Source organism: Chelonoidis abingdonii, chromosome 11 (genome assembly GCF_003597395.2).
Source record: "Chelonoidis abingdonii isolate Lonesome George chromosome 11, CheloAbing_2.0, whole genome shotgun sequence".
NCBI classification, from domain to species: domain Eukaryota; kingdom Metazoa; phylum Chordata; order Testudines; family Testudinidae; genus Chelonoidis; species Chelonoidis abingdonii.
This window is the reverse complement of record NC_133779.1, coordinates 41,909,264-41,934,810: the sequence shown is the minus strand read 5'-3', so window position 1 is coordinate 41,934,810 and position 25,547 is coordinate 41,909,264. Positions and strand designations below refer to the sequence as shown.

At 41.9% G+C, this 25,547-nt stretch overlaps 1 protein-coding gene across 1 annotated transcript in view; it reads right to left on the bottom strand.

The window, feature by feature from the left end:
• ELL (elongation factor for RNA polymerase II) overlaps positions 1-25,547 on the bottom strand; it is an 89,143-nt gene that overhangs the window by 33,624 nt on the left and 29,972 nt on the right. Inside the window, exon 2 of the mRNA XM_032782818.2 lies at positions 11,245-11,292. Coding sequence (XP_032638709.1) covers positions 11,245-11,292 — 48 coding nt within the window. The remainder of the gene's footprint in view (positions 1-11,244; positions 11,293-25,547) is intronic.

Below are 25,547 nucleotides of genomic sequence, written 5' to 3'. Positions count from 1 at the left end.
CTAGTTTTATTTATTTTCTCCAATCATACAGTACCAGAAAATGGTAAGCTGACCTTGGTCACAGAAGGGTAAGATGTGTGAGAGATTTAGAAATAGTGATAGAATGAGGGAGAAGAGCATTATGAATTTTTACCAGCAAATTCAATCTAAGGCAGTAGTTGGCTTTTTAAATTCTGGTTTACCACAGCAAGAGGGAATCCAAGCCATCTGGGGAAGGTTTCTGAAGAGGCATACATTTCCTGTGGATTTTATCCTGCCAGCAGGTTCACCTTAGGGCTGTAGATTCTAGACTTGACTGCATAGCTACATCAGTCGGGGTGTGATTTTTTGCCAACACAGCTATGCTGGTAAAAAACCTAGTATAAGTCCAGTTAGATGGGTACAGAAGTGCTTATGGCAGTATGAGCTTACGTCGGTCATGGAGCCAGCAGTAGGTTACACTGCTATAGACACTTATATCAGTGTAACTATAGCTACACTAGGAGGGTTTTGCCAGTTTAATTAAACTGGTATTGTTAAACCAGCAAAAACCTCTTAGCATAGACTAGACTTTACTGATAGATTTTTTTGGAGGTGGGAAGGCTTAGCAGCTCATCAAAAAGTAATGCACCAGTTAAATCTAGATCAAAGGCTAGACAAAGCCATTTGAAATATTTCTGCCAGATTCCAGAAAGATAAGCTGGAAAAATTGGCTGTGGTTTCAGAGCTCTTAGTAGTGAGAGGATGTGCTCGTCTTCTCTCTCAAAAATTTCCTACAGTTATCATCACTTGTGCTGTTCCACGTGTGTTAGCAGCAGGGGGAGCCTTGCTGTGGACAAAGCTGTTTTTAACACCATGTCATGGAGATGTCTCAGAGCAGGTGTAGATAAGGGGGTAAGAACGCTGGTGAACACCTGTGCTCTGTCTAAACCAGTGCCACTGATGTCGCTACCACTGCAGGAGCTGCACTGGTACTACACCAGAGGTGGGAACTTTTAGGGATTTTTTTCAATCAGTGTGCTAGTGTAGATAAGGCTCAAACGTGCTCCTGCATGTGAAGCAACAGGCAATTCCTTGAAATTCACTTATCTACCCTGAGCTCAAACGTATCTGGCTGCAGGGTCAAGATTCACCAGCCCAAGCTTTTCTTCTCTAGTCTTGGGCTCTGCCAACTCCAGGCACTCGAAGATCATGAGTCAGACCCCCACACCGCCAAAAAATGAAGATTGGCTTTAAAAAAAAAAAAAAAAAAAAAATCATGTCACAAATTTGGGATTCTTTTTATTTGCTTTCTAGTTTTGGAACTTTGAGTGCATTAGGATTATATTTTCAAGTTGCTATGGAACCATAAAGACTAGAAGCTTTTTTTTTTTTTTTACACTAAATGAAAGCTGAGATTCTCATATAATCACTTGATTCCAGGAGCTAGTGATTTAATAAGATACCAGGTATTGGGGTACTCACAGTAAGTTGCAAGAGCCAGCATAGCCAGTTTTTGCAACACTTAATACAGCTGCAAGAACAGAGCTCCTCGTCCCAAAGATCTCCCAATGGGTACCCTTCTCACGCCAAGTAGCATGTAGTGCTCAAAGTGGAAGATAGGGAGGTAGGAGCCACAAAGTAGAATTGAAGTTGCCACATACACAGGCTCGATGAAAGAAAAACAGGACAGGCAGAAAATGAGCACAGAGGAAATGGTACAAAAAAAATAAAAAGCTGAATTTGTATGAAGGCATGGCTGGGGACTGACAACTATCTGCCAATCAATCACAGGGGGAGGGAGGAAATCTCCCCAGAAGACACTGACAAACACCACTCTAGGAAGTTGGTCCACCCTCATTCACTCATCCTCAAATCATGGTTGCTGTTGTCAGTGTTTAATTCAAACCAGTGTGGGCTGGCTTCTTTAAAATTAGTGATCTGGCACTTAACAGTGCAACACAAGCCACTAGAAATCAGGATCATTATCTCGATAGATTATAGTTTCCTAATCAGCATTTCAGGCTCATACTGGAGCGTGACCCTGCTATGAATCAGACATTAAGTATGCTCTGCAGAGAACCCTACAGATGACACTGGCATCAGCCTAACTTGTACCATTTTCTCATGGATAACGAATTCCCTGAGTCCTACCATGCTAGTTTTTCAACTGAAAAGAGCTGCTTGTCTCTTTTCCATGTATGTGCTGGGCTCAGCATGGAATAGGGCCTTCCACAATATAAATGATAATTAAGACAGTTGCCAGCGGAGGGTGCAGAGTGAATGTCTGTTGTAATCTATTTTCAGTTGTACCATATACTATTTAAAGTTTGACTGCCTATAAGGGCTTGTCTACACAGAGAGTTAGTACAAAAGCTAGCCAGAGTGTGAACTGACAGCACACTAATTTGCCACGCTACTAACTTGCCATGTAGACACTGGAGGACTTGCTGGAACAGCGTTCATATGGTGCATTAGTCCATGGCAAGCTGGTGCAATGTGCATGTACACCCTGGCTTTCTGTGTACTAATTCACCTTGCAGGCAAGCCCCAAGTGAATTACTGGTTGTATCTTGTATCACTGTACATGCAGATATTTCACATCCATGTCTACCATGTCCAGCGCAGCCATGGGTCCAACTGGTAGCCATTTCCTGAATAATATAACTCCATTTAGTAGGATCTATACGGCTTTCTGGGTGCTCAGAGTCGCATAGTTTTGGCCTCCAAGTACTGTAACAGCAGAGTGCTCTAACAGTCTAGGAACACAATGCTTATTATGTCTTACTATTGTTCTGGCAAGAAACGCTTCAGGGAGCGGCACTTGGCAAAATGAGCGCCCATAATGCTCCTCCCCTACACAAGTATAATTTCTACAACGACAAAGCTTGCCTGCCCCTAGTTCCTAGAAGTGATTTTCCTCATTTCCAAAAGAGCAGGTAAAACATCAAATGTCACTTCATTCAGTTTGCAAATGTGAAACATGACCAAGTTATCCAATCTGGGAATTCACTACTTTAATGTAAATTCACTGGACTTGATTGGGTAGAATTCCAGCTACCAGTGCTCTACCAAGATATAACATCAACTCTTTCCCCAAAGTAAAGCGTAGTGGACTGAGTCCTGGGAACTTCTCAGCTGTCCAACACATAATGGGTGACCAGGGATTTCAACCTGTCAGTTTCCTCATCTGTAAAATGGGTATAATTCTGGCCTCTGACAGGTGGGATAAGAGGGATGTTTGAAGATTTAAGATGTTACGTGTCCTCTTAATGTTTTTGCACAGTTAATATTCCCTTTTATACGTCTAGATAAACCAGCATGCATCGAACATAGACAAGATGATTTAGTGGGCTTTTTCTCTCTCCCTACTAACGTGGAACTGTTCCTTACAGTACATTTTCAAGTGTTTTGTCCAATACTAAGAAGAAACCAGATCAGAAATTAACGAGCTACTACAAATTTGACACTTGGCAATAACTAGACGATAATTGCTCGTAAAGTCCCAAACCTAGCACTTCTGTAGAATTTCTGTAATAGTTACAAAGCCAGCACCCTCCAGGGACACAATTGAGACTGAGGTGACCAAGATCCACAATTAACATTTACGTTAAAATTTGCTTGTTTCAGTACTGAAAAGTAGGTTTAATGCAAATTGACAGTTATCTAGGAATTATTTTTAGCTGAAGCAGCAGGTCCTCCAGCTACCTAATCCACATAATAAGTCTTCAAAAGAGCCGTGATGCTGGTGTTCAGTAATCACTCTACCATGTAACCACTGGTATTTAAAAATAGCCCATTTACAGATGTGACTTTTGTTCTCTATTACAAGAAATCATTGGAAACAAAAAGGCTACACAGATGAACATACGTTTCACTTAGAACATTACTGCCAATGCAAGTCCATGCCAAGAAGTGGAAAAAATGGCATGTTTCCAATTAAGTTGTTATTCACACATTTCGGGTTTTTAAAAATACCTTGTGAAAATATTAAGATAAAAGTTGCACAAAAGTATCATAAGGAAACTTCAGATTTTAAAATTAATTTGAACTCATTTAACTGTTTCTCTCCTTGCTCCCTCTTTCCACTCACCACCTGCAAATCTGACCTAGCACCAACCCTACCCTCAGTACATCCTTTTACTGAAATAGAAACTATCTTCAGCAACTCTCGTACATTTCACAATGATTTGCACCGCAAGAACTGCCATCCTTGATAACGCTATGATGTTGATGCTTTTGAACTCTAATTTAGACCTGTCTCACGGAAAGAGTGAAAAGTGAATATTTTATAAAATATTAAAGTAAAGTGTGTTGATGATGAAAAATATTTATACAAATGTAACAAACTGATGTGCCTCTTTCAAGGAGCTTAATGAAGACCAGAAGGTAGTTTATTTCGGCGATGGATCCAGCACCTGCTTTAAGGCTGAGTAACATTACAGCAATGACCACCTATTTTTATTATTGAAGACATTCTGAAAAGGCTGAAAGTTATAAAAACATTACATGGTAACACACTGAGAACACAGTTAACAAAACCATGCTGATTTGAAGATATCCTTGCTCTTGTGAGATGTGTAATTTCCAACATGTGATTAAGATGACCTGTCAAAGCTTTCAGGACCCAAATGTAATCTACCTGGGACAGTGGTCGTATTTGGAAGATCTCTCCTCTTGATTGCAAACTAATAACTGAAAGAGCTGTCAGTCACATTTCGAGCCAACGGCCCTGACAGCCTTCCTTTCAGCTCTGCATTCCTTAGACAACGTAGAACCACTGCCATGCCTCGCTCTTAACCTGAACCGTGTGTCTCCCAACCTTAATATCACTTTAATTATGGAATAATGATCGAGATGAAAGGTATTTCCAGGGGATGAATGGACAGCTGGGAGACATGGTCTGAGGTACTTACTGCAAACATTACATGCTAATGAAAGAAGGTGGACAGATGGCTTATTTTAAAATGGGTAATGAAGACTCAAATGGCATGGAGAGCATTTCTAGAGAATTAATGCCAATGTAAGGGAAGACGCATTTGTCTTAGAATGTTTCTCACCCTCTCATTCCCCCCCAAAACATTTCTAAATAATTTGCAGGATTTTCTTCTCTGCAGGCTGGAGGCATACAGGGGGAAAAAGCGCCTCAGCCTTTAAAAACCATGTGCTGCTGGAAACTGCGTCTTTAAATTATATTCTTTTTGAAGTACGTCCCAGATACAGAACTTGGGACCCTTAAAAGTTATGATATCAAAATCATCTCCATAGCAACATACATTCTGAGGTAACATACAAGGCAGTGGGGGGAGGGAGGGGAATAGAAGAGATAAAGGAAGAATGGCGGGGGGGGGAGATAAGTTTGTTCCAAAAATAATAGATAAAAAAGAATTCATGTGATCATTTGGATGTGAGGACTTGTTAATTACTGATTTAGCTCTTATTTGTTCTGCTTGAATTAGATAATTTACTAGAAATTGTTTAAAGCTAAACTGCTAATTCCTTAAAGTGAGGCTCTAGCCTCACATATACAAATACTAAATTTAAAAGCAGATGGTTACATAACTGCCAGCTTCTTGTCCTACTCAGCAAAGACAATGAAAAAAGACAAAGCTCCTTCGATCTGTCCCAAGTGAGCTGGTTCTCCTTCCCCTCAAAGCTCTACCTTTGGCCTTTACTTGGCAGTGCAATTAATTACACAGCTGACAACAAGGCAATCAGAGGCAGCTCAGAGCTGCCAACAGCCTCTTTCCACCCACAATGCAGCTCAAACTGCGCAGGTCTCAGTGTTTCACTCATTAAATGGCCATGTTAGAGGTAATCACACTGCTTAATTCCCTTTTCATTCAACATAGACTACAATTACAGATGACTGACAGCTGTTTCCATTAAAAACTATTCTGTGAAGCTTTAAATTCATGGCCAAAAAACCTCAATAAAGTACACTAATTTTTTTCTTAATCTGTTCTTATTATCAATATTGTTTTTAAAGTATGTTTTATTTCAATTAGGCCAAAAGTGCACTAACTTTAAGAATGCGGCCCCCCAGTGGTGTTGGTAACTCTGCAATATCAACTTCACTAAATAAAGGGATGCGATAGGGAGGGCAGGGGCTGTACTTTGAAGTTGTTCAGATGAATTTTCCCACTGTTAAACTACATCCTTGGAAGACGAAGATAATGTAAACAGCTAGAAAGGGAAAATTCTTCTAATTCTTATTATAAAGTTTTACAGTGAAAATCATATTTAGATCCTTAAAAGGTGACCTGTCAAGGGGGAAGTTTGTGCACCTTGTTGGCTTCTTCACTGCAGGCAGGGCTGATGGCACCACTGAATTAAGGCTGCCCAACACATCCCATTATAAAGCCTTGTTTTCAATTGCTTACAATTGCCAGTCTAACTTTTGGGTCATGAATTTTCCATGCTGAGTGTCTGCCGCACGTGCAATTTTTCAAAAAAAAAATTCCACCATCTATAAAGAAAGCCTGAAAGTGGTGCCTTCCCACATGCCTGCAGTACCCAACACCAAAAAGGGGCTTGGGGTTATTTTTGTTTGAAACTTTACCAAAGCTATTATACCTTGCTTTCCCTGTTTTGTTGGTGGGCTAGAGAGCTAATGGGGTTGCGAAACTACAAGGCACTGAAATGCAAGCACCTGCGCAGGGAAGGAATTACTAGAGGGTTGTTAACACCTATTTAACTCTCACATTTGGAAGATTTTCTTTGCAACCACACAAGGGCTAGAAGTGTAATATTTACAAAATGACAGCACAGATTCTGCTGCACACTTCTTTGGTGAGGGGTGGATTCTGCCACAAATTCCATGGCCGCAAAATCACAAAAGAGACAGGGAGCTGAGCACAGCATTTGAATTCGATTCTCATTTCGGCTGCAATCCTGTGTGATGGCGAGTCAGAAGATAAAATTTTGCTTCCAAGAAATAGACTGTGTAATTTTGCCCTACTTCATTTTCCAAGACAGTGAAACCAAGAAACGAGATCCCTGCTTATAAGCTAAGATCTCTCTTGGAAACTGCCCCAGATATCCTCAAATTTGAGTATAAATCTGTTCCACCTCTACTAGGAATGTAGTAATTGCCATTCAGGAACAGACTGGTGGCCACATGGTAGAGTATTCCATCAACAAAGGTCAGTCCCACATACTTCAGAAGAAGCTGTAAGAAACTTTTCAGACAGCTATGAGATAGCCCGCCCTAGGGAAAGTTTCCTGCTGACCCCCAATAATTAAAGCTTGGCTGATGCTCTGAAACATGAGGGTTTATATCACCTCTTTTTTTAAATTTGCCATAAGAACTCTAGATATTCTTGTTACCAATAATCCTTTTTTGAATCCTGATAAGCTCTTGGACTGTGATAACTTGTGGAAATGAGCCTCACAGGTTAGTTATGTTGTGTGGAAGTATTTACTGGTTTTGAATTTGACACAATTTCACTGAAGGTCCCTTTGGTCTTGTATTAGAGAGGTACCTTACAGTACCTCTGGTTGTTCAAGATGTGGTAGTCAGTATGGATTTCACTGCAGGTGCTTATACAAAGGCATAATGGGGGCAGCCACAATTTTCCCTCATTTCCTCTGCAATTCAAAGTCAATGTTGTTGAAGACTTTGAAAAGTGGGGATAGAGGGCGAGTTGTGGGATCCACACTGACAACAACATCTAGAAGAACCATAGTCATTGCAGGGTAAGTGACCATTCTTTCTTCAAGTACATGTCAATGTAGATTCCACTGCAGGTGACTGGCAAGCACAACTGCTCAGTACATGGGACTCTAAGCAGAAGAGGCACCTGCTGTGTTCATCTTTCAGTGGAATTAGCCCATCACAAGATAGGTAGTGCTTGAAGCCGACAGGTTTCAAATCCCCAATACAGGAGCATGAAGGGACATAGGGTGCATGCATGGCCTGGGCAGTTCCTTAAAAAATCCAATTGTACATGCATGTGGCACATGTGCACTTACAACAGGATCCACACCAACTTAAATCAGAGAACAGCGCTCCTGATTTCCGTCTCTATATCATTTATTTTGTGTATTTTTAAAACGTGTTCTCCTATCTCCTCTAGAGGAAGTAGTCCCTAGTTTTTCAATTTGCATAGGACGGCGATTTTCCATGCCACCAATTCATTCCTGTTGCCCATTTCCCTACCCCCTCTAAATCAGCTACATCTTGTTTTCAGATTGAGTGACCAGGACCGAACATTCCATGTGAGGCCAGACTATTTTTAGGATGCATTATAGTATTGTGAATTGTTCTTACACCTATTCCCTATGCATGTTAATATTTTGTTTGCTTTGACTTCTGTTGCATGTTGAACAAAGGTCTTTATTGAGCTGACCACAATAATGACCCATTTTTCCTGTGTGCATCCAGTTAAATACACCTAGAAGGTGTGAGAGTTCTAATTATTCTCTCCAACATGTATTTCACATTTATACACACTGAATTGATTTGAATTTTTATGAAAAAACCTGTCATTTTCACTACACAAACAATCCCTATCAGTTCATTGAGTGGTCAGGAGAGACTGGCCTTGCTGTATATTCCACCATATTGCGGAGGTAAAAATCATGTCATCACAACAACAACAACAACAACAACATGAGGTTTAAGACTAATACAAGATGTCAGCCAAAGACTTCCATTACAATCCATCATCCTAAAGACTCCCTCGGGTTAGAGATCAGCATCTCATTGGGATGAGCTGGCAGCTGCAGGGAAGGCTTCCAGAACCTGCTGGCCAACCCTTCAGTGTGAAATTATTTAAAACTAAAAATGCCTTGGACGTAGGTACAAACCCTATTACAAAATCCAGGAAGAGATTTTTAGACTTTTGGGGCTCATGAAAGTTAAGGTTAAACAGGTTGGGGAAGGAGCCAAACATACATTTGCAAAGTTCTCATCTTAACAAGGGAAAGCAGCTTTAACAAGCAAATTATATCTGAGGGCATAAACTGGGCCCTTTAAACAAAAGGAGAAGAAATTGCCTTTACATACACAATTTAAAAATCTGACTTCAAATTTACAGTCCCACTCTGTGCCAACCACAACACTCTCCTTTGGGCTACATATTATACTCAAATCTCTTTTCTTTTCCAAATAGTTTCCGCACAATGCTACTGAGCTGTTACATGTGCACCTGGGGGGGAAAAAATTGCACATTTTGCCGGCTATATATAAACTTTGGTTCAATTAAAATGCTGGGACTGCATTTCAACCTAAACTACCTACTTTGATAGAAGTTCTTAACTCAGTTACAAAAATCAATGTTCAAAGCAGAGTATTCAGAACCATCTTGGTAATCACTGACTAAATAGGCACTGTTGATTCTGTAGCCATTGTTGTTTCTGTAACTCATTCTATTTAGAGAAATTGTTCAAAACAGCTTTTGCCCACAGCTTGGACTCCATGTGTTTGTTATCTTTATTTAGGGCCAAATTCTCTCACACTGATGTAAACTCAGAATGACACAATTTACTTCAACGTATAAATCACATTGAAAGCTGCAGATATTCCACACTCCAAGGCCATTTTTTATTTAGGTTACTAAATATGAATCTAGGAGCTCAAGTTCAGGTACTCAGGTCAAAATGTTCAAAACCAAGTTTTAAACCAGGCCCATATTCAGTGTTCAGTTACAGCTGTGTAACTACATAAACAAGACATGGAGATCCCACAATGTAAATGAAAGCAGAACCTGGTTTGTAGAAAGAACACAACTTGTTTCATACTCCAGGGTAAGTCAGTGCTACCAGTGATTAGGAATAAAAGTCATCCTGGAAGTGGACCAAACTTGATCTGCAGTTAAAGACAGTGGGAATATCTACATGGCAATTAAAAACAGCTGACTTGGGCTCCCAGGACTCGGGCTAAGGGCTGTTTAAGTGCGGTGTAGACATTTGGGCTTGGGCTGGAGCCCAGGCTTTCGGATCCTATGAGGTGGGAAGGTCCTAGAGCTTGGACTGCAGCCCTAACCCAAACGTCTATAACAATGAAATAGCTCCTTAGCCCAAGTCAGCTGGCATCTAACTGTAACAGAGGCATACCTCATAAGGGAACGTATAATGCCATTCAAAGTAGAATTGTCCATTAAAGGAAACCATTTAAACAAAAAAAAATCAAGAAGGGTATCTAGTATTAGGGCAGCTACTCCATTCTTAGCTCTCCTTCCTATGCCTGAGCATGTCAACACATGCTAATTAAGATGACTCAATTCTAAGACAATGCAATGCTTTGATACAAAGAGTGCGCCAAGAACTGAGCAGCAGAATGAGGAGGAATTTCTTTTTTCTAGCTGACAGTCCCAACATTAACAACACCCTTTGTATGTAAAGATCTATAAGTGACAGCTTTGAAATGTATCGAAGCGTTGAGTTACTTTTAGTTGAGATAATGGAAATTTAGCCCTTCCCTTGTCAGTAACTAAATCAGACAGTTTCATGCTTCCATAAACATTGATTAATTCAGCAAAAGGAAGAGAAATGATAAAGGAACCAAGACTCCTGAACAGATGAACTTTGAGCTGTGCTCAACACGAGCTGCACAGCTGCTTGGGACTGACTTTATGTCAAGCCAAATATCACGGCGCACTAATAATTCAGCCTGATTCACACTTCCAAACGTAGCATCAGAACTGCCAGGCCGGGTGAGGTTTTCCCAGGGCATAGGCAAGGCTTCCATAAACTGCTACACTTATCACACACAGTCATATCACTCGTATTTGTGATTTCCTCTTTCTTCTTGGCAGCAAGGCTCTTTTAGTGTGCCCCACCATGGCTGTCAACAGTGATAAACAACGGCGAGAAACTGTAGGGAAAGGCAGTCTGTGTAGGAACCCCCAATGCAATGCTCTTACTCTGTGTGCACAACTCAACGCTTTTAAAAAAATCATATCACCCAGTAAGGTAGACTTTGATATGTGCACAAGAACAGCCATACTGGGTCAGACCAGTATCTATCTTGCCCAGTATCCTGTCTTCTGGCAGCAACCAGTGCCAGATGCTTCAGAGGGAATGAATAGAACAGGGAAATTTCAAGTGATCCATCCCGTTGTCCAGTCCCAGCTTCAGGTAGTTAGAGGCTTAAGGACACCCGAAAAATGGGAGTTGCATCCTGGACCATCTTGGCTAATAGTCATTGATGGACCTTATTCTCCACGAACTTATCTAATGCATTTTTGAACCCAGGACAGATCTCAGATAGGTTAACTTCACAGCAGTCAGTATTCACAACCCTGGGACAGCCTTCCAGCCAGACCTATACACAAAACTTACCCCTTGGTTTCCTTGGAATTGGATTGTTGGTCTCAATGCAACAGAGTCCTACAAAACAAGAAAAAAAAAATAAAAAAAAACAGTCTCAGTTATAACATGCACTACCAAAAATATTCAAATAATTCAGTTTGCATTAACAAGGACACTACAGTATATATATTTTGAAGGAAAAGGCACAGTGAACTAACTACAAAGTTTTGCTACTGATCTTTTAAGATATAAATTTAATAGGGATGCATCCCTAGAATAATAAGAAATGCCATAGTGAATTAGACATTAGTCTATTATGCCATCAGTAGTGTCCAATACCCAACAGTAATACTTTGCACTTACAGTCTTTCATACATGCTTCAGAGGAAGGCACAAAACCCTATAATGCTCCTGGCACCTTTGAAATGCCACATTGAATTCCTTCCTGATCCCTGTAATCGTTAACCTACACCTTGAAGCATTATATCTGAGGCACATACAGACACATTGATTGTATATTTGCAATGCTTAAGTAGTTTGTAAGCCTATATTCTTAGTAGAGGATTAAGGGAAAAATCTGTTACAACACTCAAATCTAGAATTTTAGGTAAATTATCATTCCACCTAACTCTTCAAAGTACTTAGCTGTCAGGTTCCTGTTAATATCTTACAATGAGCTTGTGATGTTTTCTGACTGCCCACTTAAAAAAGGTTTTTCCTGTGACACTAATTTGCTTTCATTTCAGGAAGTTGCACTATTGTTTGTTCAGTCACAACCCTATAAAAAGTTCCTTATAACAGACAATTGAATTCAATCATTACATTTTATTTAGATTATGGATACACTGTAATCCAAAAAACCAAATATACGGTGTGCATTCCCTGATACCTTAACCTTTGATGGCACTGGAGACTAAAGAATAATCAGTTTGAAGTCATTACTTAAAAGATACTAAGATTGCAAAAAAATATTAATGTATATAACTACGAATTGGTTTGGAAAGCTTGTGTAACCTATGTAGGTTCTTTTCACTTCCTAAACCCCAAAACATTTCAGTGCATTTTAACGCAATAGATACTTGCCTACAGCCCAGCAATCATGCTGTACTGATAGGGTAGCAAGCGTGCTTAATTAATGAATACATTTTGGTAGGGAAACTGATTCCAGTATCAGCCTTCCAAGTGATGAAAAGCAAGTAGTTACATATACCTTGACGATGGCCATTTCAAAGGAATGAATTCCATTAGGATTTCTCTCTGAATTGCTTTAACTTTTTTGATGTGATTGGGCACACACAACAGGAGAACGCTTTCTGTGCTACTTCCATGTATCTGGGACATCCCAACATTTCACAGATTTCAATGATTAATTGCCCCAGAAATATGCATATGTAAGAGGGTGTGCCTCGCTGTGAAAGAGTTAATGGCTTCAGAGTCTATTAAGCAGAGTTTCCCTATTGAATTCCATAAGGGAGCTTTCCAACTGACATCAAATTATTGTGGCTTAGCAAAGAAAACCCCTGATCTAGAAAAAGTCTATAGATAAACAACAAGCTTAGAGCAAGATGAAATCCACGGGGTGTTTCACTACACATCCATTATGATTTAAGTCATTAACATAACTTCCAACAATGTAATCAAGTCAGGTATCCACTATCACTAAAGAAAACCAGCGGTCTTGAAGTCTGGAAAGCACTCACTTTCTGCATTGTACTGAATACTCTGCAGACATAATGTAACTTCATAGTGAAATGATAAATGTCTCTCAGGCACTTCATACAGGGTTCACTAAATTCTTTAACTACCACGACACTGCATACCACAGCACACTGTTCATAGACAGACTGGCCACCTCTTGTTCCTCGTGTCAGCATGTACTGTACAGTGTATGTCCATAAATCCATATGACTAATTTAGGGGACACTGACTTTGAAGGCATTTTAAAGAACGCTGCATTGTATAAGAGCATTCCACTTTTATATCTAATTACAGATTTAGAATCTGCAATTAATCTGGAAAATTACTTAACTGGAATAAAAAGCAATCCCATGAAGTCCAGGCATATTGTATGCAAATCATGACAAATTTGTAATCACAGGACTTATTTTATAAAATGTACATATCCAACAAGCAACATTCACTTTCACAGCACTGCAGAAGTAAAAGATGATTTATGAAAGATTCCAGGGGAAGGAGTCTCATGAATTAGGTGATGAGCTTTAGCTTTATTTTACACTGTACTTTCCCCTACCCTCAAAAGTTTATCTACTGTCAGGGCCGACTCTAGGCACCAGCAAACCAAGCACATGCTGGGGGCGGCACATTTTTAAGGGCGGCATTCTGGCCATTTTTTTTTTTTTCCTTCTGGCGGCAAAAGCATAGAGCCAGCCCTGACAGCAGCAGCGCGCCGTGTGCAGGGGCGCCATGGAGCTGCTGCGGTTCGCGCTGCAGGGGAGCAACACCAGCACCTTGTGGCTGGGCCAGGCAGGTTCCTAGCGGGGGACAGTCGGGCTGGGGGCTGCCCCACGAGGCACATGGAGTCATCTGCAGGTGCCATAGGGCAGCCACCCCCCAGCGCCGCAGCCAGGGCTGTGTGAAGCGGCCCGAGCCACCCAGGGAGTGTGGCAGGGCGGCCAGAAGCAGCAGCAGCGAGGCCATAGAGGGAGAGGTGCTGCCGTGCGGGGCCCAAGTCTCACCTCTCCGGGGCTCTGCTCCCTCTGGGGCTACCCTGCCCCGGCTCCTCAGCTCCCTGCTGGGGTGGTCCCCCAGCTCAGCCCTCCTGGGTCCCGGCCGGTCCTGGAGGCGAGAGCCCTGGCTGGAGGGACTCTGGGCTGAGGCGTGGCCCGGGAGCCCTGCTGCTTACCCCGATCCTGCCAGCACCAGACAGGCTGGAAGTGAGGGGGGAGTGGGCAGAGTCAGCACTGGTGGGGTGGGAGCCCAGAACTGGGGTGAGAGGAGGTGCGGGTTGAGGGGAGAGAAAAGAGAATCCAGTGCTGGGAGTGCAGGTGGGGGGGGAAAGAAAAGAGCCCAGGGCTACCAGGGCTGGGGCAGTGGAAGGGAGAGAGAGCCCAGGGCTGGGGCGGCAGGAGGTTGAGGGGGGGGGTGAGAGTCCAGGGCTTGTGTGGGGGGCAGCCAAACTTTTTTTGGCTTGGGGTTGCAAAAAAACCTAGAGCTGGCCCTGTCTACTGTTCTTCCCTTCCTACAGCCAGAAGTTGGCAATATCTTTGATCTCTTTGTTGGTGATGAAGTCTTTCCATTCAATGACCAGGATCTTTCATAGGCACTTATTTCTGAAGGAGTCTAGTTTTGGTCCAATGCTTTGGTAGATCTCCAGCTCTCGTAGCCATATGTTAGCACTGAGATTGTTTGAATTGAAAATGCTCGGTTTTGTTCTGACATATCTGATTTTCAGTTTTTTCCTAATCTCTGATTTCCATATGTTGAGTTTATTAACTGCTGTGGACGCCTTTCCTAACTAAATGTTGCTTCCTTCTTAAGGTCTCCATTGGCTAGTATGACGCTGCCCAGGAACTGTTCTACTTTCCTTTTGTTTTTGCCTTCTACTGTGATGACGACGCTTGACATCTACATCTTGAGGACGTTTGTTTTGGTGTAACTAATTCTGAGCCATGCTTGGCCTACTGGTTTTGTCACGTTATCAGTCTTCAAAGCTTTAAGGCAGTGACGCTCTGTAGTGCAGCATCACTGGCAAAGTCTAGATCTTCTAGGCATTTACTATCTACTCACATGGGTAACCCAGTCTATGGCAATGCCAAACAGTGGACATAATACACTACTTAGTGTTATTTGCTCTGTTTCATTATTGTTTCAGACGCCTCAAAATAGGAACTACAGGCCATGATAAATGGATTGAAAGGTTATCAAGGTTTCACCCTTTCCAAAAAGACTATTAGATACTTCCCACAGCAGTAGACCTTGATCCACAAGACAGGTGTCTCCAAGCCACACCCTGTATGACAGTAACAGTGAGGTAGCCATTTTGTGCTCTCTCTAGTAAGATCACCATTAGACCAAAGCTGTACTAAATCATGGCTATGGTCCTTTCTATAGTAGGACACCTTTTCTTAAGAGTCAGGGCGAAGAAGTCAGACACTGGAGAGTTTGCACGCAGTGTAGCTGGAGCCGTGTCAGTCCCAGAGTACTAGAGACGAGGTGGGTGAGGTTGGGTCCAATAAAATATATTACCTCACCCATTTTGTGTGTCTACTTGGAGATCTTATAAGTTTAGGGACTAAATCATCTACTAAAGACTTAGACGTAAGCACAGATTTCTCACACCATATAGGATCTGAGCTAGGGAGAAGACTGTCTCAAATGTAATTTTATTTTTGAAAGATGGCCAAGAAGCCCTACTAAGCATTTACCTAGAATGAGAAATAAAAGATACATTTTTCTTAATTCATTCATTTCACTCAGGAAATATAATCCTTCCCACTGCGGCTCACAAGTGTCACCTCTCTCCCAGATCACCACAGTTAACACAAGTTATCAGCCAACATTAGATCAAAATGAAGCAGGGCTGTACTCTGAGAAGGTGTACAGAATTTAAGAGTTGAAGACTTGATCAAGCTATTCAGAATTATGAATAACCCACAGCTCCAACTTCAAATTTGATGTATGTTCTATTTCACAGTCTCCAAAATCAGTGACAATCCTGCCACTCTGATAATCTCCAATTTTCACTTATTTAAACAGTGAACCTTCCACTTTACACCCCATCACTCACTTGCTCCCTAGGAGACACAACCTGTCTCTCCATTTCCAATCTGTTAACTGCTGCTCTCACTGCTCCTGCTCCACACCTCAGTTATCAGTGATGTATAGTAGTAAGTTTCCAAAATACAAAAGCTCTAGACTAGAGGTTTCAAACTGCTAATCTGCAGCCAAATTCAGTTTCTGCAGAACATAAGCACTCGTTTTTTTAGATGTTTCTAGACATTATGTTTGCATAGAAAGCCTTTCAAATGTCATTCAAAGTAGCAGCCTCAGTACAAAAGAGCTCTGGGATGTGAACTGTCATCAAAAAGAGAAATGTACTTATCTTACAGCAACTGGAGGTTCTTTGAGACGTGTGGTCCCTATCTGTATGCACTGTGGGTACACGTGCTCTATGTGCCCAGAGCTGGAGAATTTTGAAAGCAGTGTCCATTGGTCCACACTTGTGCCCTGGTTCACCTCAGGCCTCTGACCAAGGAGATAAACAGTATATCAGACTGACTGCCTCTCCAGTTCTTTCTCCACTATGGATCAGAGAAGATCTGAAGCAGAGGGGAAGGAGGGCAGACAGTGGAATACAGATTGATTAGACTACACATCTCAAAGAACCTCCAGTTACAATGCTGCTACTGAGGGTGCCACTGGAGGAAAAATCACAGCCTGAAGATGGAAGGGGAGATAAACTTCTTCCAAAGGATGGCTCCCTGGTGGAACAACCACCTCTCTCAAAAGGGAGGGACCCAAAGGAGTGGGAGACTCCAGGACTGGGAGAGCGAAGATGTCCTCAGGAGGAGTGTAGCTCTCTGTTCTTCCCAGCATGAGAAGAGTCCTGTCTGCCTGGGGCGCAGGAGCTGCAACAGAGACAATCTGTGCCATAGCTGCTGAAAGCAAAGATAGAACTGCGGGTGATCGGTGTTCTCAATCACTCAGTCTTCACTGATACCAGCAGATCCCAGGTTTGTGCTTGGGAAGTACCACAGGCACCAAACAATTCTGATCTGGTGCCAATGGAATACTAGACTGTGTGCTTTCGTATTGTGTCTCAGACTTAGGATGTCCTAAATTCTCTTGAGCTAAGACAGTGCTTAGGTTAGGCAGGGCTGGATCAGACCTGCTCCAAGTGGATTTGGAGGAAGACTTAGCCTCATGCTTATGAGAATGCTCCCTGCTCTCCCAACAAGACCTGGCCAAGAGTAGACTCCGCTCCTGATTTGGACCTTCTGGCAGGAGGCATTGTCTTTGCTGAGTTAGGCAAATGTATAGGGGGTGCCCGAGTCTGGTCCGATTGCTGCTTCATGGCCTTTCCCATTAGGTGCTTCCTAAGGCAAAAGTTCCCACCCTTCGCAGCCATAGCTAAGGAACGAACTAGTCCTTACCCTTATAGAGAGAAAGTGGAAAACATGACCCAAGCGTACTCTAAAGGCCCAAACATAAGGCAAGTAATTCTATTTGTTTATATAATGACTTATGCTCCAATCCTATGATTTACTCAGCACAAGCAGACCCCTGTGCCCCACTGAAGTCCTGAAGAGAGTAGTTTTGATTATCTACTATTTATTGTTTTGTTTCAAACACCTCACCCCAGTCTTTCTGCAGAGTGAAACTACATGCAGCAAAAACCAAAGCAAAAACATCCAAAGGTTAGTTGCCAAGGAATCATAAGAGATCCACATCACAGAGTCCCAACGTTCATTAAGAGTTCTAGTAGCACAGCATACAAATCCCACTGGTAATATCTGTAGGGAACGTACTCCAGGAACGTCAAATGGTGGGTGAAGAAAATTCAAGTTCACTAGTCAACAATTAATTAAGTTAGCATCTATCGTTCTGAAAAGGGCACAGGCTAAATAGAGATGAAAGAGGTCTATCTCAAGACATTCCAAAGTCTGACTGCATAGAGGCACCATCCATTCAGAAGGGCATATTGTCTGGAATACTGTCAACTCACCTATGCTTTTAAAAGTGAAATTCACCACCCGTCTATTACTTATATTATTAAAATTCTGCCTTCTTGCAAGCCAGGGGTAGTAGCACCTACAAGCCCTTGACATGACCAAGACCCCATTTTGCTAGGTGCTTTACGAACATAGAATAAAAAGACACAAGAACGAAATGTTCACTTGGATTATAAAGTGTTAATCCACCATAAATTAATAGTTTAGAAACCAGTCCTACACTATTTTCCTTGCCCCTCAACCACATACTCAAACTGTATTGGTATACCGAGGATTCCATCTCCTCAGCACTGTAGGACCTGAAATTAGATGCGCTACTTCATTTCTGTTCCTATTAAAAAGTTCAAACAGAAGTTTTGGTCAGAGTGCCAATACTGAGTTAAAGGCACTTAGAGATTTTAAAGTTCCAGAACTATGGCTCTGACCTGGAGAATTTCAGCACTAACAGGTCTTTTTTTTTTTGGTGGGGGTAGGGGGGAAGAAAAACAAACAGGTGCCAGCTTTTGTAGCCCAGTGATTTTCAAAAAGACCACCAACAATACCAGGCCACTTGAGTCACATGAGATGGTTACATGTCAGTCAGTTTAGGGGGAAGATTTACAACTCCTGTAGATCAAGTCAAGATGTAGCATAATGACAAGGTTTTGTACTGTGAGCGCAAAGACACACACACACACACACACACACACACAGTCCCTAAACTAACAATAGCATGCAAACCCCCAAGCAACTGACTCCCCTGTCATCAGGACATCACTTCACAAAGAACTCTAGAGCTAGCTCAGCTCAAGTCTATTCTCACACATGCCCAGATACAATCTCTTCTAATCCAGGTTAAAAAAATAGACTGTATTGAAAAGCCAGAACTGCATTTCTTTATATGATCCTTAGATGGATAATTCATTTGAGTGTAGATTCTCAGCTGACCTTAACTGAAACCCTTCACTGTGAACTGCATTACAGGAAACCTGTTGTCACTTTACTTCCCCATTATACAGTAGTTTGAGTGATGTAGGAACTTCCTGCAAGACGCACTCAGGCCTGCTGTACTGCTATGACTCTGGAGGCAGGATTTCAGAAGGAGAGAGGAATCCTAATTTCTGTAAATGGACTGTTTTGGAATTGACCTTAAGTTTTAAATACAACTTGCCAAATGACTTTTTTTTAAACCCGCCCTTCCCCCCACCCATCCCCCACCTCCTTCCTCAACCCTTATGTATAAAGGCAGCCTGGAAGGGGTTGGTTTTTTTTTTAAATCTTAGAAATAAAGAACATGAAGTCTGGCCTTCCCAAGGTTCCACTGGAGACCTTTGGGGGTGGGGGGAATCTCACACAAGCACAGTGGGAGCTCTCACACCTTACTTGAGGGGATGGAATGCTGAATTGTCAAGATGTCTTTTCACCCAAGGGTTCATTAGGCAGCCGAACTCAGATGTTAAGAAAAAACAGTAACAAAGATTTAAATATGCCTCCTTTCTGCTGATGAGCTTTCAGTCTCTTCACTCTTGTGATGTTATAATTTCGTTAGAAATTGGTTAAGAGACAACACTAATTAGAACTTCAAATTAGCTTGACTGGAGTTCAGTGTAAGACACCTCCAATCTATAAGACAACAATTACATTTACTGTCTGATGTGGCAATAATTAACATGCATCAGAACAAGAGATCTTCAGCCACTGAACAGATGAGACTTTTGCTTCACCAAGATCCTCATACTGCACTCAAAAACTGGGCTTGCTACCCATAGAATATATGCTTCTGCCAAGTCTAACCATAAAAAAAATCACTGAAGACAAACTAAAAATCACTATTTTCCCCTCAGAAAGTCTGAGAGTAATTAAAGGATCAATATACTGTTACACCACAGAAAACTGAAAAGGTTAAAAAGCATCATTTAGAACAATCTCGATGAAACAGCTACATGATCACTAAGCATCTTAAGCTACGCTACGTGTACAAGAAAAAGTAGGTCACTAAATCAGATTCCTGAACTGCTGGGCAGCAGTTTCCAGAATTTGTTTCATTGCTCTGAATCTTGCTGGAAAAACCTAACTGGAACAATACTTTTAAGCTTTAACTCATCACAGATAGAGTTTAATTAGGATTCGCCTTACTAACAATGTCCAGATATAGATCTAGAAACAGGACTAAAGAGTCCAGATGGAAAAGGAACATACAGAGGACAGCTTTGAAAATTTAACCCTTCATAAGACTTTGTAAAAACAGTTTATAAAACAAAAAATAAATAAATAAAAACCCTCTTCAGCCACAGGTCAAAGTGTTAAGATCAAACTTCAATTGCAATATCAATAAAAACTTATGAATTATCTGTGGATGTTGTCATAAGTGAGGTTACTATGGTCAAAGGTAGACATGCCAGTGTTAGCCTTAATCTTCATCCATTTGACATTTTATATAACTGGAATTCAGCTTCCATTTTGTACACTTAGTTTATGAAAATGTATATATGAAGTTTGAAGTGGATCTTCAATACTGCCAATTAGAAATATATTCAACATTAACAGCATGTGGTAGGAACTGAATCTATTGGTTGGGAGGAATCTAAATGCAGGAAGTTATTTCACTAAATCCCACTGTTTCTTCTCATTTTCTATTCTGGAAAGTAGTTTACTTTGAACAGCAGCAACTCAGTTTCTCACAAAAATCTGATGAGCTATTAAAGAGAGTTTCCCAAATTGTTATGAAGTACTCTCAGAATATCACTTTAAAAGATGCTCCAAAAAAATTAGTAGCCAAGGTTTACTGCACAAGCAATTTTATCCTCTTAAATGGAGATTCAAATAGGTAGCAGAGTTATCTGTAAACAGTATCTCATTGCAACTGCCAATACTTTTTCCCCCCCCAAGCATTTATTATAAAAAATCTAAATGTATTCTATATTTGGGGTTTTTTGTTCTAGAAACTACAGTGGATCTACTCATTATGACTCCAGTCCAGTAAGACACTTAAGCAGGTGCCTAACTAAGCATGTGAACAGTACCACTGCAGTCACGTTACTTGGTGAGTCAAAATGCCTCAAGACTCTTGCAAGAAATCTCAGAAACTATACAGAAAATGGAAAATATGAACAGGCAACGAAGGGAGTTGTGTCTTTCAACAAGAGGCTTGTCAGACCTGATGTGTGGAAGGAGGAGTTGTGTCACAATCAAGAATCTAGGGAAATGGAATGCGCTCCAACAAGCAGAGCAAAGTCAGTACTGGGAACACACTGGCATGAAGAGATTTCAGAATGAAGAGTCAAACCTAACGCTGAGCTTCAGATAATGCACACACAGAGCTAACGTAAACAAAGGGTACTAAAATGAGCCAAGCATCCAGCAATGTGCAGACCCACGGATAAAAAGGAACATGGTGTATTTAAATATGGAATGTTTAGACAGGCCCAGCATTACAGTTCCGTTACTAAAAGTGAACTTGTCCACTGCCCGTATTAAAAAATGCATTCGAGTTTGCCATATAAGTTATATAGTATGATTCACATATGTATTTCAAGACTTTTCCCCTAATCACGTTTAAATCTAGTTTGAAGTATAACTGGATAATCCCAAAACTTGTAGAAAGGACAAGAGTCTGGTCCTTCTAGTTATATCTGGTATAAACAGCTCAAGTTAAGCAGTTTGTATGCGTGGGATGCATGACAGATCCATGTCATGCTACAGCAGATGAAATATAAACATGTACTTAAATATGCAGTCACTTAAATATGCACCATAGATCTGGTACATTGAGTACTTCAGCCTGCTTGCAACTTGGGGTACAACCAGACCTCTCACTCATCAGCAGCAGAGGACCACCCTGCCACTGAAACTCCCCTCCAGTTGAGATAGATTCCATAGCCAAAGTAATTCCATTCTATTTTACTAAGTTACAGATTGTACTCTTTCCTCAAAGTATATTGAATACCATTTTTCCTAATGCAGACCATGTGAAATTCCCACTACTGAAACAAACCCAAGTGTCTGGACATCAGTTCTCATCTCTATTTGGGATGACCAGTATCTCCTGGGCAAGAACCTTATTACTTGGAGTGTTCCTATTCTTCATCATTCTATGGTCCACAGGTCAATAAAAATGGGATCTTCACACCCTGTGCCTCCAGGGTGGGAAGCAGGTTTATCCTTAAATACAGGCATCTACATGAGGTATTTTATATATCCTCCATCTTCATCTGGGTACTAAGGCATAGAGAAGACTACCACCAAAAATATGGCTTTGTCTGAAGACTAGATGATTGACAGATTCTTGGTAAATTTATGTACTGACGGACACCTAGCAGATCCCAGTACAGAAGAAATGTACTTCTCTCCCCTTAGACTGTCAGTGCTCCTAAGATGTGGACTTTGATGGTTATCAGAAGGAAGAATAGTTCTTGATTTTATGTTGTGAATGAATGCTGTGATAGCTGGGAGATCTGCTTGTCTTAATAAAAGTACAACACTAGATGTCTCATTTGAGAAAGCTCCTAATTTCAAAATTTGTCTGTCTGGAGATCACTATCAGGAAGTCTACTCTGATAGCACAGAGAGATTCCATCTGGATAGTTCTGTAAGGAGCAGAATGAGGTTCCAAGATCATGCGCAGCGAAGGAGGCACCTGAGCTCTGCAGTCCAAAGCGTGGCTGCTAATGTGGGCTCCAGGGACTTAAGCACAATCCTCCATCTGGCATGCTGCCTTCCATTATCACTCCTCTCATGAAGCTGCTTACCCCTTGAGGCAGTTTTTCCAACCCTGCCTGCCTGGTATCAGCACAGCTCCAGTGAAACACTTGATAAGGGGATGAATCCAGAAACAACCTCTGGCTGTTGGCCTACCTCTTCCCTTGAAGCTTGTAGGGACAGCAGCTGCTTCAAATGCCTCAAGAGGAGTAACAAAGCAGAGAGGGCAATCTCCCCAAAAGAAAAACGCAGTCCTGGAACACCACTGGGAATTAGAGACAGAGCCCCAATTATCAGAAATCTGAAATAAAACTTTCCTTCAGAAAAAGCCCTGCAGCTGGCTGCTAGGGAGACAACTAAAACTACAGGGAAGAGGCAGCAGGTTTGTATCATTTTGGTGGTGCCCAGAATGGGTCCAAGTACCCCTCAGACACACACACCTGCCTAAGGCTCTGGGAGGGAGTTTGGGTGTGGGATCTGGGCTGTGGCAGGGTGTTGGGAATGTAGGAGGGGGTGCAGGGTGCAGGTTTTGGGCTGGGGCAGAGGGTTGGGAGGTGGAAGGCAGTGCAGGGGACAGGTGGTTGGGAGGAAGTTCGGGTGCGGGCTGGGGCAGGAGTGTGGGAGAGTGATGCAGCACTAAATTGGGCAGCTCCCAAATGCCACCCGCACCCCTCTCTGGCAGCAGCTCCTAGGCAGGTGGGCCAGAAGGGTGTCTGTGCACCGCTGCCCGTAGGCACCACCCCTGCACCTCCCATTGGCCACAGTTGGCAGAGTCGGCACTTGGGGTAGGGGCAGCATACGGAGATGCAACCCCCTCTCCTCCCCAAGGACCGCAGGGGCATGCCAGTCACTTCCGGAAGTGGAGCGAGTGGGCAGGAAACCACCTTAGCCCCGCTGTGCTGCCAGTGGCAGTGGTGAGGGTCATGGGCTATTTTAAATTGCCCGGGAACAGCAGGCGGGGCCGGGTGGATGCTTCGGGGGAGGTGTGCCGGGCAGCAGGTGGGGCCAGGGGAGAGACCCATCCCCAAACTTTGGTGGAGCTAGGTCCCTGTGCTCTCATATTGGTGGAGCATGAGCACCACGGCCCCATACAACGCACCACTCCTGGTACAGAGAACTTAAGTGGGTGGGGCATTCCCCTGCTGCCAGTGATGGTGAACTGGTTCTGCCACCAAGCTGAAAGCAGGCTAAAGTAACCATTCTAATGGAACTGTGGATCTCAGCACAATAAGGAATTGGGGCTTAAGTGCCTAAATAATTCATTTTATTTTTTGGAGAAGCTGCAACTTGGGAGGCTTGTAAAAGCCAAGGGGAGAAGAGTAAGTATTGGTCATGATCTCAACAGTAGAAGAAATGAATGCATCCCTACAGTCAACTGAAGAGATAATCTTGTTGGGAACTAGAGAAAGGGAGGACTTCAGAAAGGTTTCAGCTTGAATTTTAATCTTTTTAAAAAGAGCTCTTTAGGTCTAAAATTCTCCAGATGCCATCAGAAGATTCTGAAACCAAGATATGGAGTAAACTTCCTGAAATTTTTCTTTGAGGTTGGTTCTATTGCCACAACTTGTATGATACGTTGAACAGTTTCTACCACTCTTAAGAGTAAGTGGATTGAACAAAATGGCTGAAGGGAAGAATTAGCTGTGAAGTAGCCTCCAGTTTTCTGTGGTAAGTGGCCAATTACTTCCAGCCCCCATCTGTCTGATATGGAGGAGGTCCAATGGAGGCAAATTAACAACGCAGTCTAAGCTCCTTAGTATTCCTGTTTGATCAGAGGGTTTCAAAAAGAGCTCTAACACTGGGTTGAATGCAATATTACTATGATTTGTTTACAGAACGGTTTTAAGTTACATAAACCTTCCCTTTAAGCACAGTGAAAACTGTTTTAATTTCAATTTCAGTGCTGGTGTAACTTCACTTCACTAATGGCTCTTGTTCTTGAGAGAATTTTCACCTCACTGCAGAGCCATACTGTGTTTTTACTTACACTGTATGTACAAAAATAAGCCTTTAACACCCAAGAGAACAGATGCCTCTGAGACATGAGATGTGATATTCTGAACCCCTTTTTAGCACCAGACGACAAATATTGTGAAAGGCACCTTTGGTAACGAAATCAACACACTGTACACCACAGTTAAAATCCAGGGACTTAGAGTAGACATTGCTTGCAACCAAAAAAGCTAAGACATTAAGAAAAAACAGGATACAGTCTTGCAACAAAAAAAGGTGCACACAGGAAGTACAATTCAGGGGTGTCTTTCAGAAGGAGAACTGCAAGAAGTTCAATTCCTTACACAAACATTTTTCAAAATAAATGGGATTTGACTTTAGCACATGCTAAACATTATGCAAGTAAACTAAAATGCTTGAGATTAGGCACTTACTAAACAGCCGGATTTTCACAAGTGCCAAGGGTGATGGATGTGGAATTGCTATGTAATCTAATATGGAGATGTAAGAATTTTATGTATGCTATGTGTGACCTGGTCAGTGAGGAGAAATTATAACCCAATATACAACACTTCCTGGACAAGATGTATTGATCTAGCTTATTAGGGAGCTGTAAGAAAAACAAACAGGGAAGCAACACAATGGATCCAGATAAGCAATCTCCAAGCAGAAACTTGAGAGCAGTTACAAGACAATATGGGAAACTGTTAGCTCTGAAGATCCTACATCATGTCTCCCGTGAAGATGCAAGCGCCTTTTGCCAAGTTAGAAACCCAATGATCACAAACACTTAACAGTTAAAAAGTCTTTTTCGGGAGAGGTGAGGTCAATTGTCAGGAGGACAGATTGACAGAGAAGCTGTCAGGAGTCTCAGACCTTGTCTACACTACCTGATTAATTCGAATTTGTTTAAACCGATTTTATGAAACCGATTTTATAAAATCGATTTAGTGCGTCCACACTAGGATCCTTAAATCGATTGTGTGCGTCCATGGTCCAAGGCTAGCGTCG